This window comes from Pseudorasbora parva, chromosome 25 (genome assembly GCF_024679245.1).
Source record: "Pseudorasbora parva isolate DD20220531a chromosome 25, ASM2467924v1, whole genome shotgun sequence".
In the NCBI taxonomy this organism is placed as follows: Eukaryota; Metazoa; Chordata; class Actinopteri; order Cypriniformes; family Gobionidae; genus Pseudorasbora; species Pseudorasbora parva.
The window spans coordinates 20,151,048-20,168,730 of record NC_090196.1 but is presented as its reverse complement, the minus strand read 5'-3'; the positions used below and the strand labels follow the sequence as shown (position 1 = coordinate 20,168,730).

The 17,683-nt window shown below is 37.0% G+C and overlaps 1 protein-coding gene across 1 annotated transcript; it reads right to left on the bottom strand.

The window, feature by feature from the left end:
* Positions 1–1,497: 1,497 nt before the first annotated feature.
* dusp6 (dual specificity phosphatase 6) lies at positions 1,498–5,667 on the bottom strand. The gene is made up of 3 exons (XM_067436189.1): positions 4,792–5,667; positions 3,723–4,157; positions 1,498–3,107 (listed from the first exon to the last, which is right to left on the bottom strand). Exons 1-3 carry the CDS (start codon positions 5,189–5,191, stop codon positions 2,794–2,796), a joined length of 1,149 nt encoding a protein of 382 aa, XP_067292290.1. The 5' UTR covers positions 5,192–5,667; the 3' UTR covers positions 1,498–2,793.
* Positions 5,668–17,683: the final 12,016 nt, after the last annotated feature.

Here is a 17,683-nt window from a genome sequence, read left to right as displayed (position 1 = left end):
CAGGGGGTGGGCTTGGCCCCTTAGTTCCAGTGATATACAGAAACATTTTGGAAAATTTCAGGCTCCCAGCTTTGTGGGAACAGTTTGGGGATGGACCCTTCCTGTTCCAACATGACTGCGCACCAGTGCACAAAGCAAGGTCCATAAAAACATGGATGAGGGAGTTTGGTGTGGAGAAACTTGACTGGGCTGCACAGAGTCCTGACTTCAACCAAAAAGAACACCTTTGGGATGAATTAGAGGGGAGAATGCGAGTCAGGCCTTTTCGTCTAACATCAGTGCCTGAACTCACAAAAGCGCTTCTAAGAATGGTAAAAAAAATCCCATAAACACACTCCTAAACCTTGTGGAAAGCCTTCTCAGAAGAGTTGAAGCTGTTATAGCTGCATGCAAAGGGTGGGCTAACTCCATATTAATCCCTACGGTTTAAGAATGGGATGCCATTAAAGTTCATGTGCATGTAAAGGCAGACGTCCCAAAACTTTTGGCAATATAGTGTATATATACTGTATATTTACCAACTTTTTTTAGATGCATTTAATCGATTTGACAGCACTTTATATTAGAATAAGATATTAAATTAAATACATTTTGAATAATGATATATTAAGCTATTTACAAGGTTATTATATTTCATTATTAAATTAAATTATATTTTTATATATTACATAATGAAATGCAATTTTATTAAATAACAGTTCTTATATATATATATATATATATATATATATATATATATATATGTGTGTGTGTATTTTTTATATAATTAATGTGATATTATAATATATAAATGTTTAAGCAGATCTCCTAGTTATAGTAATGCAAAATAAATTAGAGATTCAATTCCAGATCACAGAATTAAAAGTACAGGAGTTTCTAATATGAGAAAATTAATTATCTAATACTACTCCTACTCAGTGTTCATGTGGGCAGAAATTTAAAACTATTATTATTATTATACACTATTTTCCATGAGAAATAATAATTACTCATTTTAACCCTATTTCTTACTCCCACACAGGGATTATCCCTTTATCTGATGTATGCAAAAGCCAAGAGAGTGTCAGATTATACAGCTTGTTTTGCCAGGACTTGCTTTTAGAGCAGGAGCCTGATCTCCTGACAGGAAGTGCCGCGGGGGGGACATTTAATTCTAACCAACCCATACCTGGAAATACCAGCCTGTCCACAATGAAAGTTGTTTTGCTCACTTAACACTTAGTAACACTTTATCTTTGAGGGGAAAATTGGATTTTGATTTTCATTGTAAAAATGTCAACGGTTAATCTAGTCTTTGGTTAGCTTTACCATTTAAATACTATTTAACTAGTTATATATTTCTGTGAGTGATTCATGAAATGTGTTCAAGTATTTCATATTATTCTGCTTTAAATAAAACCAAAAAAGGCATCTTTTCTGAATGTATTTGAATTTTTAATGAGTGAATTCATTAAATTTGAGCAAAGAATTAGGACAAAGAAAAAGGAGAGACATGAATACATTTGAATAGACAAAATAGCAATTTATTAATAACTTATTTCTTTACATTCGTAACATTGAGGGGGGGATATTGGATTTGTAAAACAACCCCTCCCCCCAATCAGGCCTTCGCTTTGAGGGACAAAGAAACACTTCTGAAAACCATCACTTTCCTCACAAAAAAACTGCATGTCACAGAACTTCCCTGAACAGGAGACACAAAACTTTCTCCCAGCTTTGTCAACACAGACCTCAAAAAAATCAGCATTACTTGTTTCGACCCTCCATTGCCCTCAGAAAAATTACAAAAAAACGAGTAGTATAAAGGCGCATGGGTCCTAAATGAGCATGCATCTGAAACCCCGCCGCAAAGCATTCGAGGAATGCCTCATACACGTACAAGTTTGGATGCCCCCTCTGAACGTGCAAGTTCGTATGGCCAGGTTCGCTAACAAAAAAAGGTGAAGCATATGGGAACCGCTCTAAAAGATTACCGCACAATAACACTTATGTACAGAACTAAGGCAAGAGAATGACGTCTTTGATTCGTGATGGTGGTTAAAAGGCTGAGAAAGGCGGAATTGATCCGTAAAGCAAAACTGTAAATATATTATACATATACACATTGATGATCTTGCAAAAAACCTTCTAAAATTTTTGGCATTTAACTCTTCGATAAAGATAATAGTGATCAATATTCAGTTCTTTTTACATAAAGAGGACAAAAAAGAGAAGAAAAATCTACAGCCGTTCCTTTAAAACAGATGTATTCTAACTACGGCAAGGCTTACCAACATCTTAATATACACATGTATAAATGTTTCAAAAATTTCTCCACGCAAATAAGTTGGAGTACAGTACACTCTGCCATCATTACCGAAGGGAAGTCTCATCCCAAAAACAGGCAAGTCTTCATTGAAGACAAGAAAAGCACACCTAGAAAATGTCAAGGTGCAAGTGCTAAACAAAACAAATGAGTATTTGTCATTGTTCAGTTCCAGTTGAGTCTCTTTGGCACACCAGCCCCAATACATTGGACGTTCTTTCCATTTTGACAGTCTTTCCATGCTTGAATATGTATGAATACGTATATATATGAAACAAACTACTTTAAAGAGTCTCGGAGATATAGAGTCACATGATCTCTCTCCGTTAAACAGCAGCGTAGAAGCTCTGGGCACACCGCATGCCCCATCAGTGGCTACTCTGGTCGGCCGTCATCTCAAGCCAACATCAATAACGTCAGGAATCCCTCGACAAGAATCGGGAAAAATGAAACTTGCGTTTCGCTCGATTGGAGTAAAGGTAGGGTCCTCACGTGGACTCTAGAGGGTCCAACTGAAAAACGTTGTGATTGGTTGGCGTAGTGAAGTACAACGGTTGGGTCGGGGCAGCCACGCGGTTGTCGCACGGGCTCTTGAGGCCCAACGTGCGCTCAAAGTCCAAGAGCTGGCCCATGAAGTTGAAGTTGGGTGAGATGTTGGACTTCTTCATCTTGACAATGTCATACGCATCGTTCATGGACAGGTTGAGCTTCTGCATGAGGTACGCCACCGTTACGGTTACAGAACGGCTGATGCCGGCGAGGCAATGAACGAGCACGCCGCACTTCTGTCCGCGGGCCTCATCTGAGGGGGAAAAAAAGACGAGATGATTAGTTATCTGTGCGCAACTGACTTATGAATATGCAATTGTACATAAGCTCGGCTGTCAGAATTCATTACAGTCCCTGCACTGACAAAAGGGGCCTCATTCACTGGGATTTCTAGTGCATGACTGAAAACAACTCGCTCATTTTCTCAGGGAATGCGACATGGAAATGGGCTATTAAGGTTAATCAAATGATCCTTCCGCTCGCCAGGTTACTTGACAATGGTACCATTTGGGCGTGTAAATGTAGAAGTCATGGCAGCACCCTGTCAGGGCTAACAGGATGTCAACACTGCCCTGTAAATGGTCCTCATTGTGTGGCGAAACATTGCTCTGTCCTAGATTACTTTCAATGCTGCTAGCTTCCTTCCTGTTGAGCTCAAATTACTGCCTCCCCCCTCCGTCTCCTGTTTCATCATAAGCCTTTGTGTCACAATTGCACAACCGCGGGATATGTTACTATGCAAACAATAAAAAACGGTGCCGTCCGTTTGGTTTCAAAACATTGAAATGCCCAGTAGTTTTAATCAAAACAGGGACTGAATGAAAAGCTAATTAAAATTACAATAATTGTGTATACAATTGATTCTTACCAATAAAGCTGATGGCTTCTGGGAAAAACTGTGAGAGATTCTGGCTCCAGTGATCGGAGATGGGAATCTGCTTGTACTTAAACTCCCCAGCATTCTCGAACATGTTGGGAAGATTGGGAGTCACGTTCAAGATGTACTTGATGCCAAACTCCTCCAGGATATCCAGGTTCGTGGAGTCCTTTGCACAGCCCAGATACAGATGCGGCAGGATCTCCACGGGGAATGAGGGCTGGGGGTTGGACAGAGGGCTGCCGTCTGAATCGGTAGCACTGCTTGGGTCTCGGTCAATGTCTGACTCGATGTCTGAGGAGTCTGAGCTGATCCGGAGTCCCCCGAGACCCAGGACCTGGGAGGTCGGTGAACTGCTGCTGGAGGAACCGTCGAGGTTCGTCTCGCACATTGTGGGGAAATCAGCTTGAAATTTGCTGAAGCCACCTGAAAAGGTCAAATTAGAAAACCATTTAACATTTATTCCTTAAAACTAACTAGCTATTATCTGATGAGTGTTTATTTATTGTTTTCTGTTTCACTAATAGCCATTCAATAGATACTAGTAGCCTACTCTATTTACTCGTTTACTAGTACCCATATGAACATTTACATTTCACCAGTTGAAAAGGCACTAGAGTACATATTTGTAAGATAGTGTGTATTTCTACTAGGCTATATTTTCGATTTGACTAGTAACTTGCAGAATATAAAAATGTGTTTAGTAATATCATAAAGAAATGCTAGTTTCTAATAAAAACAAATCACCATTCAGTAGGGCATATTTCAGTATTTACTATTTGTCAGTATGAACCGCAGATTTTTATAGGAATAAATAGTAAAATATTAAATTTGTTTCAAGTATCAAATGATTAGGTAACATGCGATATGACAAATAAGTAGCCTACTAGTGACTAGATAGATACTAGTTAGTAGCCTACCATAATTATATAATAAATGGTTACAAGTGAAATACTGCAGTCGCTTATTAGCCTACTAGCAAGTAACTCATAAATGCTATAACATAAAACAGATGATATTTTGTTTCCAGAAAAAAAGAAAGATGTGGAAATGAACGTACCCTCCAGATAGAACGCTTTGTAGCCCTCGTCCTTCATTCTCCTCAGCAGTAAACCCAACACGGATCCGCCGTCGATGTTTTCATTCCACTCTCGGCTGTACTCGTCGTACAACACGATGGTGTCCGTCTTGCACCTCCGCGCGAATCTCTCCCTGTCTTCCCCGTTGGAGAGCAGGGACTTGATAGGCAGGTTGCCCTTCTTGAGTCGCCGGAGCATGAGGCTCGGGATGGCCACGTTAATGGCCGTTTCGACGTGCGACGATTCGTAGAGCTCTTGCGCTCGGCAATCCATAACGAGCAAACAGTCTCTGCGCGTCTCTAGCTGCTCCTTCAGCCACTCTACCGTCTTGCTTATGGCCATGACCGAATCGAACTGCACGGGTTTGAACTTATCGAGCATTAGTGAAATAAGGTACGGTGCCGTGAGAGCTTAAACTGCGGAGAAGACGCGCTGCAAGAGGCCGTGGACGTCTCAGGCCTGGAGCATTGAGATTCTCACGTCAAATTCTCTTCTTCTGCACCGTCGAGATGATTAAAATCCTCGGGTTTTCCTTCGAGAGTCAAGCGCAGACTCGCTCTACTTCCACCCCATTCATGCAACTGTATGCATTTATCAATGACTCACACTAGCCAGTGAGTGCGCGAGCCACAGCCACTGACGTTGTCATCTGTTATATAACCGCTCTTCTCTCGTCGTCGATTTTTCGGACGAATCAATCTAGGTATCCAGTCGAAAATCGCTCAGAGACTAACCGCGAAAGCAAAACGCTTCGAATCGTAGCTATATTTCCCTTCGTTATTTATCCGGAGAACACTGAGTCCTCCGCTCTTTAAGTCTTAGATGCGCTCTCTGTCACAGCGAGCTAGTGAATGGATACAAGCGCGAGGCGTTTCAATGGATACATTATGTCGGCCAGCCAATCAGGAGGCGCCGAGCAATCGTCGCCGTGGAAACGGGGCCGGATGGAACAGACTGTGTTGATGAATTGTTAATAAGTTTGTCATTCACAAAAACGGAAAGGAATTTCCGCTCCGGATCAGCGGAGTGCAAACAAACAGTAAAGAGGCACTACACTGGAAGGAAGGATTGCGAGTGTATTTGGTGAGGGGTCTACATCCTACCTCGTGCTCAGGTTACACACTTGAACTCCGTTTAGCCGCTTTTCGGTTTCGTCCAGCTGCTATTTGTAGGTCGGTGTGTGGAGTGTAAGTTAGTAGCTACGTTGTTGCATGCCGGCGATAAAATGAACAGAGTCAATGTTTTCGAAGTCGGTTTTTAATCCCATATGAACTGTAAATAAAAGTGACATTTCAAATTGTCATTATTGTTTCCCATAGCTAAAACATGGCCAATGATCAACACACAATAAACCTATGTCGAATGGGGAAAATAAATAAATCAGGTAACATTAGGTTAGGCTAAATAATAAGGCTAATAATAGTTACTTTTTTCCCACATTCATTTACGATAGGCTATCGTTTTTATTTATTATCCTATATGTATTCGCTTGATCTATTGCTCAATTCGAAATCAATGAAAGGGTGCGCGAACGAGCGCCTCAATAAACGCATAAACAGGGCCATCAAAATAGTTTAACACCAGATGCAAATTGCGAGTTTCTCCTTACCTCCTCTAGTCATTTCCTGAAAATGTGCGTCGAGATACCATGTGTGCAGGCTTTGGGGGAAAAAACGCACAAATCCTACAGCTGCACCGGATTCCTGCGCCTATTAAACCAGATGTCTTTGAAAATATTTTTACATGTCAATTTTATAATTGCTCTCGGTTTCAGTAGGACAAGGTTCATTTGAATTGTATACGAATGAACTACGGCCCTATAGCCTATTCGCTAAAGGTCAGGTCGGGTCTCTGGTGCTCAGAAAGCTCGAAAACAAGATGTTATTTAACTTGTGGCATTTGCATAAGGTAGGCGAGTTTAGAAAGATTTTTGCTTAGGTGGGTTTACAGGGACAGCCTGTGGCTAAACGAGTATGCTAAAACAATCATATTCACGAAATATGTGTTCGCTTCGCTCTTAATGAATGTAGTAGCCCAGATTAGGGTGACCTGATTAACATGCTGTCAGACATCCTGTCTCCTGTGTCATTTGGCAGTGAATTGCTCATTAATTGTCCATCAAGCTCTCTCTCATCATTCACATGCGCAGGAGTCACATGGGCCAGAGGTGTGTTCAGTTTCAGCCGCTTAACATATGAAACACGACACAGTACCAAGATAATGGCCATTATCCTGTAGCTTGTGGAAATCCTTCTGGGGAGGCTGAATTGTATTCTGATTGTAATCCACTTTGGCTGCTTTACTGTCCATCTGGGTGAGCTTTTGTCTTTTAAGAGACATGGTCCTCACTCTCTACAATAAATCGCTGATGCTTCGAATTGACAGTAGTTTAAACGTTTAAAACACACACACACACACACACACACACACACACACACACACACACACACACACACACACACACACACACACACACACACACACACACAAAACAAATAATAAATAATACAGTAACAAAATTAAATAGTAACGAAATTAAATAATACATATAATAAAAATACATATAATAAAATAAAAAATATTACCTATAAGACATAAAACCTAAATGGCTGATACATACAAGAATATAAAGATAGAATACTTTGTGAAAATGGAAGAGGTAGATAATAATAATTAGTTTTACAAAATTTCAATTAATTAAAAGAATTACATTAATTGCACTAAATATTAAATCAAATTAATATTTCAAATAGCCTGTTAAAGTAAATAAAGTCAGATAGCATCATAGTTTAATAATTATTATTTTTAATATATATTAAAAAAATTATATTAATACTAGAAATTGTAACTTATATACTTTAATATTTTATTGTAACAAAATGAGATAAGGTAAAAAGAGGCAGATTTGTTTATTGTAACATTAAAACGACATTAATACAATTTATTAATAAAGCATGTTAACAAAATTGTAAAATAAATAAATAAACAGAGACATATAGCATCATAGTTTAGATAGCATCTTGCTGTTGATGGAGATTTGTGGGATGCACATCCAGGGCACGAAGCTCCCGTTCCACCACATCCCAAAGATGCTCTATTGAGTTGAGATCTGGTGACTGTGGGGGCCATTTTAGTACAGTGAACTCATTGTCATGTTCAAGAAACCAATTTGAAATGACTCAAGCTTTGTGACATGGTGCATTATCCTGCTGGAAGTAGCCATCAGAGGATGGGTACATGATGGTCATAAAGGGATGGACATGGTCAGAAACAATGCTCAGGTAGCCCGTGGCATTTAAATGATGCCCAATTGATACTAAGGGGCCTAAAGTGTGCCAAGAAAACATCTCCCCACACCATTACACCACCACCACCAGCCGCCTGCACAGTTGGTAACAAGGCATGATGGATCCATGTTCTAATTCTGTTTACGCCAAATTCTGACTGTTTGAATGTTTGACTGTCTGACTGTTTGAATCTGAATGTTTCAGCAGAAAGAGAGACTCATCAGACCAGGCAACATTTTTCCAGTCTTCAACTGTCCAATTTTGGTGAGCTTGTGCAAACTGTAGCCTCTTTTTCCTATTTGTAGTGGAGATAAGTGATACCCGGTGGGGTTTTCTGCTGTTGTAGGCCATCCGCCTCAAGGTTGTGCGTGTTGTGGCTTCACAAATGCTTTGCTGCGTAGCTCGGTTGAAACGAGTGGTTATTTCAGTCAAAGTTGCTCTTCTATCAGTTTGAATCAGTCGGCCCATTCTCCTTTGCCCACAGGACTGCCGCATACTGGATGTTTTTCCCTTTTCACACCATTCTTTGTAAACTCTAGAAATGGTTGTGCGTGAAAATCCCAGTAACTGAGCAGATTGTGAAATACTCAGATCGGCCCGTCTGGCACCAACAACCATGCCACACATTTAAAATAACTTAAATCGCCTTTCTTTCCCATTTTGACATTTAGAGTTCAGGAGATTGTCTTGACCAGGACCACACCCCTAAATGCATTGAAACAACTGCCATGTAATTAGATAATTGCATTAATGAGAAATTTTTACAAGTTTTCCTAATAATCCTTTAGGTGAGTGAGAAAGATATTTTGGGGATAGAAGGGGATAGAAGAGATAGAAATGAATACCTCTGATTTTTTTTAATGAATTAATCCAAAATCATGGAAGAATTTTCACTTGTTTTCACACAGTAGGCTTTATCTATAATACTGACAGAATAAATATGAACATTTATTTTGAGAATTTTTTTAGACGCATTATTAAATTACATTAATCTGTTAAGTTTGTCAGTAACAAATGCTTTTTTAAAAACATTTTTAGAATCAGCTTCATCATCATTTATGTAAAACCACCAAGCAGACTCCAGTTAAAGTCAACCTTTAAACAGACACACGCAGGTCATCCGGCTCCGGCGACCGGCTTGCAAATAGATAACCGCTCAGTTCTTCCTGCTATTATCACAGTGCTGATGATATCTTGTGTGTCAGAAGCAAGCGCAGCACAAAATAGCCCTGTGGTTGGAACAAAAGTCTTGAACTTTGCTGGCATTTTCATTTAGCCAAATACATGTTACAGATCAATTGTAGTCATGTATGAATTACAATGTTTTATCCAAATCCATTCAAATTCCTGTAGGGAAATGAATGGGATAGCATGTATTGGGGGGGGGCATGACAGTTCTTTTCCCCCGTCCTCAGTTCCTGGGTGGGACTGGATGTTTTGTAAGTTGCTGCCTCTCACCAGGCCCACTAGACTGAGGTTTAGACAATGCCGGCTCCGCTTTTATCTGCCGGCTCCATCGGGCCGGGTCTCTGTCTCACATCAGGGTCTCTGCTGACCCCCCACCATCTCTGAGAGCAGCTCACGGTGCTCTTGGGATGAAAGGTCAATCTGATTGTGTTGTGAATCACCAGGGTTTCTCTTTTCTTAAACTAGCTGCTGCCCCCACCTTCTCTTTCCACCTATGATACAGTGCAACTTCCTACCCTCGTGATGTTTACTTCCTCTCTCACTGTTGACTGGTTGGGGGGTTGGTACACATTCACAAACAGCAAAACTGCAAATTAAGAAAGCTGGTTAAGAGGTTAAAAGAAGGTGACAAAAGCCATTTAAAGTGATTGTTCAAACATGCAGTGCAAAACCTGACGGTTGAGAGAAAGTGTCATTCTCAGTGTATAATATATAATAGATTAGACTGTAGCTATTATATTAGGGTTGGGCTAAAACATTTTGATATTAATGTATTTGTGCTGAATTGGATTAAACTATGTTTGTTATTTTTATAAATCAGTTGAAGATACTGAAAACATGGATTCAATATGTTGAACTCAAGAAAGTAAATATGTACTTATATAATATGTAATGTGTGTGTGTGTTTGTGTGTCTGGTCCTGGTAAGCCCTATAAGGAGACAAATTAATTTTTTATAATTTTATTAGAATTCAACAAATAAAAAAATACATTAATTAAACTTAATAATAATACTACAACATGTTAACACAATTGTAAAATAAATAAGATAGTATAATTAATTTATAGTTTAATAATAATTAGATTTTTTATAGATTATATATATATATATATATATATATATATATATATATATATATATATATATATATATATATATATATATATATATATATATATATGAATTGTACTTAAATACGATTTTTATTTAAATAAATAATAGAATATTGTGTGAAAGAAGTGGAAGAGGCAGATACATAGATTAATTTTATTTGTATGTTTTAACAAAAATGTAAAAATGACTAATTAAGCTTAATATTAATAATAAAACATTAACAAAATTGTAAAATAAAGTCAAATAGCATCATATATAATTTAAAAATACTTAGATTTTTAATAGATTTTTTAATTATATTAATTTGAATTGTACTTTATATACTTTAATAGGACTTTTATTGTAACAAAGTTAAATAGATAATAATATCAACAAAAATAAAGAATATAAAATTTTGTGACATTTTTTTAAGAGGCATAGGCTACATAGATTAATAATTATATTTGTTATAATATATATTTGTTTATTTCAACACAATTTTAAAACATTACATTAATAAAACGTAATAATTATAATAAAAGATCACCATATATAGTTTAATAATAATTTGTCATTTATTTATTATTTATAATATATTAGTTATTATTAATTAGTTATTATTTTTTTATAAAATAATTCGGAGAGTTAATATAAATAATTTGGACATGTTTTGGTCCCCATGAGAGTTTATAAATCACACTAAAGTGTTTTTTTTTTTTTTTTTTTTTTTTTTTTGAAAATGTAAAAATGCAGAAAGTTTTCTGTGATGGATATGTTTAGGGGATACAGTTTGTACAGTATTAAAATCATATGTCTATGGAAAGTCCCCAGAAAACATACAAACCCAAAATGCGTACGTGAAAATAAAAAGTGGTTGCAAGGGGGAAAACACCAATAAAACCAGCACAACGTTCAAAATTCTGCCTATTTTCATAAAAATCCTTGTGAATAAAATACATTACTGTATGAGACACCTCTTATAATGCAGCTTTTCTCCTTGTAATTTCATAATTGGCTTCCAGTCTGTTTGAACTCTTAGCAGGACAATAAATGAGTTTGCCTTAGGCTGAGAGGAGGGCCGCATTAAAGGACACTCCTGGGAATCTAATAGAGGTTTCAAGGCTGGGCTGGATTTAGTTGTGCACAATAATGCACCCTCTGAATCAAAACAGGAAGCAGAGCCATGAGGGTCTCTCCAGAGAACCGCAGTAAACAAACAGCCCCGGTGGGCTCTCCAGCAGCCCTAAAAACAGGAAGTGCTGATGAGGAGGATGAAACCGAGTCAACAACAAACTATTAAGTCAGGACAGCTTTCACTCGTATCGATTGCCTTCCAATGCATTATTCATGTTATTAAATGCATAGATGGACATTCAGTCATGTGACTATTAAAGGGCAGGACACATAGACCTATAAAACCATTATCACCCCACAGGACATGTCTTGTCGGATTGTGATGGTTCATTTTCATCAGGTGTTCCACAGTCGTCACGTCACATTAACACACTTAAAGCTCTTGAACTCTGAAATTACACTTTTAGAAAAAGCCCATTAAAATTGTAATTATGTCTAAGAGTGTTTCCTCAACTGCTGGCACTTTTGACCATGTGCACATTCAGAAACACTTCGTTTTAGTTTTAATTGGTCCATTAACAATTTCCAAAACTTTCAAAAGTTTTTTTTTAAGAAAGTCTTTTCAGAAAGACTTTTCAGACTGCAATTATGATTAAAAATACAGTAATATTGTGAAATATTATTAGAATTTCTAACAACTACTGAAGACTTCAGATACAAAAGCCTCTAAATCCATCAGGCGCTTTTCTAAATAAGCATTTGTCAGGCTTCCATGTATAGGTTTCTATATAAGTACTGGTACTTCTGAATGGGCTGAGGCCGGGATTTAGTGTTTTTGTATTTTAGTATTAAGTGAAAGTATTTTATGAACGTACACTCTATGCTGAGAGAGCATTCACTTCGTAGTTATCTCATTTTTGACCAAAGTGGCTTTTAGAAGATTTTGCATCTGAACTCTTCATTTGAATATATTCTAAAATATAATGTATTCTTGTGATGACAAGGCTGAATTGTTAGCATCATTCTTCCAGTCCTCAGTTACATGATCCTTCAGAAATCATTCTAATGTGCTGATTTTGTGCTCAAAAGACATTTTTATACGTTAAAAAACAGATGTGAAAGACTGGAAAGTTCAAAAGATAATTTATTTGAAACAGAATGTTCTTTGTAATGTAAAAATCGCTACTTCCATTTTTGATCCGTTTAATGTATCCTTGCTAAATAAAAAATTTATGTATTTTTAGTTTTTTTGAAAGTAATAAAAATCCCCACCATTCTCTTTCCATCACGTGATAACAAAACTAGCTGCGTAGTAAACTTTGTTGGGACAAACTTCACTTAATAAAGCCAAATGAAAGAATGAAAGTTTCATAAGCTTTACATTTAGTGAAGTGTAAAGAGAAAAAAAGGGAAAAAAATTGCTAACATGAATTAACATGTGTTGCTAACATGTTTTAAGTCATCGCTAACATGAGATAGTATGTCATTAATGTGTTTTAACACATTGCTAGCATGAATTTGCATGTTTTAGCATGTTGCTAACATGAACTAGCATTTTGTTAGCATGTTATATAACACAATACTAACTTGAATTAGCATGTTGCTAGCATGTTTTAACAGATTGTTTGTATGAATTAGCCTGTGGCTACCGTGTTTTAGCACTGCTTGCGTGGATTAACATGTTGATAACATCTACCAAATTGCTAACATGATTTAACGCTCTGTTAGCATGAATTAACATTCTGCTAACATGAATTAGCACATTTTAACATTGCTTACATGGATTCGCTTATTGCTAGCATTTTTTCAGTACATTGATAACATTATTTCACACGTTGCTACCATGAATTAACATGTGGCTAGCATGTTTTACTAAACTAGTTATTTTGCTTGCTCTATTGGCTAGCTTGGAGATTTTTTTTTTTTTATCTGGCCACCGGTAATTTTATAACTAGCATTTAATATATCCTAAATACAAACAAATTATAGTTTCCAATTTTTGCATTGTTCTTCAAACATTTAATGTAATGAATCAAATATTACGATTTTATTTTAAAATATAACATTTTAATATGAAAAGTTTTGGTCTGGGACAAGAGTAGAAGTTACATTTATGAATTAAAGGTCTAAAACTATCCAATATAACAGATGAAGGCATTGCAAGAGAGCTTCCAAGTTTTAATGTGACCTTCTGATAACAAAAGGAAAAAAGTTGAACTCAGTTAGTTTTAATAAATATGTAGCCAGAGTTAAAGAAACACCAATAAACACTCTTCCCACCGCAGGCCGAGAGTGAATGTTCATATTTCAACACATTCTTGATGAATGAAGTAGAGGCCCAGAGCTGTTGAGAAAGACCCTTCTGCAAGGCGTCATTCCAGACCCAGCTGTTTTCCTCAACCCCTTTAACAGAGGTCCTGCAGATCCTGAAATATGACAGGAATGTGTAAACAGAGGCAGACAGGGGGCCCCGGGGTATCCTGGGTAATAGCGGAGAGAGGGGAGGGTAATTGAAGGAGAGCAGGATGAAGGTTATTATGTGTTTGTATGGCAACTGAGGAGTTGATGGCGTGTAATTACAGTGCTGGCTGAGAGGGGAACACTTTACATCCTCTTACAAGTCCCAGCAGCGACCCACTGGTTTGTGCTGAGGCGGAATGGAAAGGCAAATTGCAGAGTTATAGTGGAATGTGTTTATTCTGTCCTTTCTGCACCTCTACGCTTTGCTCTCTTAATGTTGTAGACCATAATGATTGCAAGCCTGCTCATATCATTCCTGCAGGGCCTGGTCTAGCCGACGCATCAAAAGTTTTCCAAAAATCTAGAAGTCTCGCTTCAGCCAAGCAACTGCTATTGAGATGAAGGCAATGGATAAACCCCATTGGTTGTGACATATACACAGGAAATAATATAACAACCTCAATATGCAAACTTTTTTATTTACAGACATTTTGGCCTTACAACATTTGCCACTATGAAATGTAAAGTTTTTTTTTATAAATAAATCTTTATTAAATAAAAATAATTAAATATTATTTATATTATGTTTTTATATAACATACAATTTATAACGTATTTAATATAGTTACATTGTTTTAAAATGTAATATTATATTTTATACATGTACATTTTATTATATATTAAGTATCATATATTAAGCTTTTTATTCATGTAAATACATGTACAAATTAAAATGTGTACAAATAATATTTTAATACAATAATTAATATTATATCTTACATATTAAAGGAAGTGTATGTAAGATTGTGGCCAAAACTGGTACTGACACTACTTTCAAAAGTACTGTAGAGTGGTGTATCCCCCTCCCCCGAGGTTGCCAGATAGGCTGCAGGATCCTGCAGGAATGTTTGTAGCTGCAGCTGTGGTAACTAGGGAAGATCTGGCAACCCCGATGCCGAAACACTACAGACTTCGTGATTGGTAGATAGGTGGAGGGCGGAGCTTCATGCCAAAACACAACATGTTCATCAGCATCAACATCAACATCAGTTGAGGGCTGCAACAACAACTTTTAAATGACAATATCCTGGCCGGACTACTGTTGTCAGTGATATAAGTATTTGAAATTAACATGATTTCTTAATGTCTAGTGACATATCAGCCATTTTATGAATAATTGAAATACATTTCTTACATACAGTTCCTTTAAGCTTTTTATTTATGAACATTTTAGCCAATGTTTTTATTCAATAAATATTTTTTCAGATAAACTATATTTATATACACACACAAATACTCGTGCTGTTTAATGAGTTGAAATTAATCTCGGATACCAGCAAGGGTTCAATTCCATCATCTGTAACAAGAATTATACAAAAGTGTCAGGATCCATATTCAGCCTCGCTTCACAAAGACATAAAAGCTGCTCGGAAAACGGCTCATAAGGCCGGACCACCCACCAAGGTTGAGTGTTCGTCCAACACATGCCCATTTTTAGCCAGGTAAGTCAGACCCAAAGCATTGCGTCACCCCTCAAAGAGTTTCAACAGTTCCTCAAGCAAGACGGCGGGGCTATTCTGGATAGAGCCGCTGGAGACGGTCGATAGGCTGGGAGCTGGAGTGGTACGCCACCCCACTAGCATATTCACAGCATCTCTTTTATCCCTCTGTGAGGGGAGTCTCTCACAAAGGTCATGCTACAAGAAGGTGCGAGGATCCAAAAAGCAGCTCTGCTCCATAATAATATCTGAAGTACTTTGCTCCGGGACCACCCACAAGGTTATGGCCAGTCCCTCAGCCTCAATGGGAACATTGTTTCCCCTGATATTTGGGAATCTGATCTTTCTTTTAGTCAGATTAAGACATCCTGAAACAATTACTCAAGTGCCATTCGATTTTTCTCACGGGCAATTGAGAAAAATGGTCTGCAGTGCCACTTGGTTCAAAGTAGTGCATTAATGCAAAAGGAGAGGGTGGCACCCATTGCATTCTTGGATCGGCACGCTGTTCTGCCTATATTTAATGCCCAGACTAAACCAGTCCTCAACTTAAATACAAGAGTGTTAAATCTCTCAGTCCAGTTTGCACAAATTGCAAACTACATTATTCACTTTAGTTGAGTTTAAGGAAATGCACAGGGTAAAAGATGAGATGCCACCATTCCCAGAGGATTGATTACATTAAGAATTGCAGACAGTTTTTGTAATTACAAGTTTTCTGAAATGTTCTTTAACTATTTAAATGAGACATTCTCTGATTAAACATGCTTTATTTTTTTAATTTCCAGAACAGAAATATGAACATTGGATAAAGCCACATTGACAAGTGAGTCAAAGGATTTTGGATATCCGTTTTCATCACTCCATTAATGAGAAAATAACAATTAACAGCCAGGGGGAAAAAAAGTCATTGTTTTTTGGAATAAAATAAGGCAAGAAAACCCATACTGTAAAAAATGATTTTAAAAATAAGTTACCTGGTTGCCTTAAAATGTTGAATTCATTGAAATAAAACATTTGAGTTAATACAATGAACATTTTGGACAATTGACAACCTTTATTCAAATATTATTAAAAGATTGTGTACGCATATTGGGTAATTGTGTGTTTTATTTGTGAAGATGCAGTGAAACATGCCAAATTGTGTTATTTTCATGATTTATCAATTTTTTTAATGTGGTTCAGATATCAGATATTAATTTTATCAACTCTAATTTTTTATTTTAATAAACTCAAAATTAAGACGATCAGGTTACTTACTTTTTGAAGTTAAACCAATAAAAAAATGTTAAAGTGAAGGAATAAAACAGTAAAGTTTGGAGTAAATGCTACTGAAGTAGATATTTCTTAAGTAGATTAAATGCAATAAAATACACAAATAAACATGTATTTTAAATGTTTTCTTTCCATAAGTCTGAAACAACATGAAAAGCCAAATAATAAGAATGATCAGTGCATGAAAAAAACAATGATTTTGCCTGTAGTGTCTTGCTTTAAATCATTAAGTCCAAAGACATATTAGGCCTACTTAAATCTCACAGCTGTGAATATTTCACTTATATTTGCAACGCACTTTCATTATTTGGACATTTGTGAAAATTGAGGGGCCTTCAAAACATAATTGGTAATGCCTAGCTGTACAGTGTTCATCCGAGAGCTTCTGGATGCTAGCAGACAGTCACCGCACTTGAGGGAAAACAGAAGCTGCGATAATTACAGTGTCTGAGGTCAGGTGAGCCCCTACCAGCTGCGGATGTCCGTGGTGCTCGTCAAAATCCCTGTTAAAGTTGTCATGGTCTGACAGATGTAGGTTTAACAAGAGGAAAAGAGCAGATGCTACCGAATCATTTCCACAGTCTCATTTTCACAACCTGCAAAAGCGTGCGAAAAGAAAAGGGGTGAGATATTACAAGTTTTCTTTGCCTTTTCACTTCAGCAAATGTACCAGGAAATGCAACTCACACATTCATACTGAAAACAAAAAAGAACAGTGGATCCACACATTGGCAATGGGTTTCTTTAATATTATTAAACTCAAATACCTTGTATGTAGTGAAACATGAACTAAATAAACCCTATTTACAATTTTAAAAAAGGATGCTTTAGTTTGAATTCGCACAATGTGGTTCATACTGAAATGTAAGATTTTTAGGAAAACCTGAAAGCATGAAGGTAATGTAAATAACATTGTTAAAATTCATTCGAATTATCCCCAAAATGTAAAAAGTGTTACAAATTCCCATGTGTACGTATAGCGTAAATTAAAGATGGGA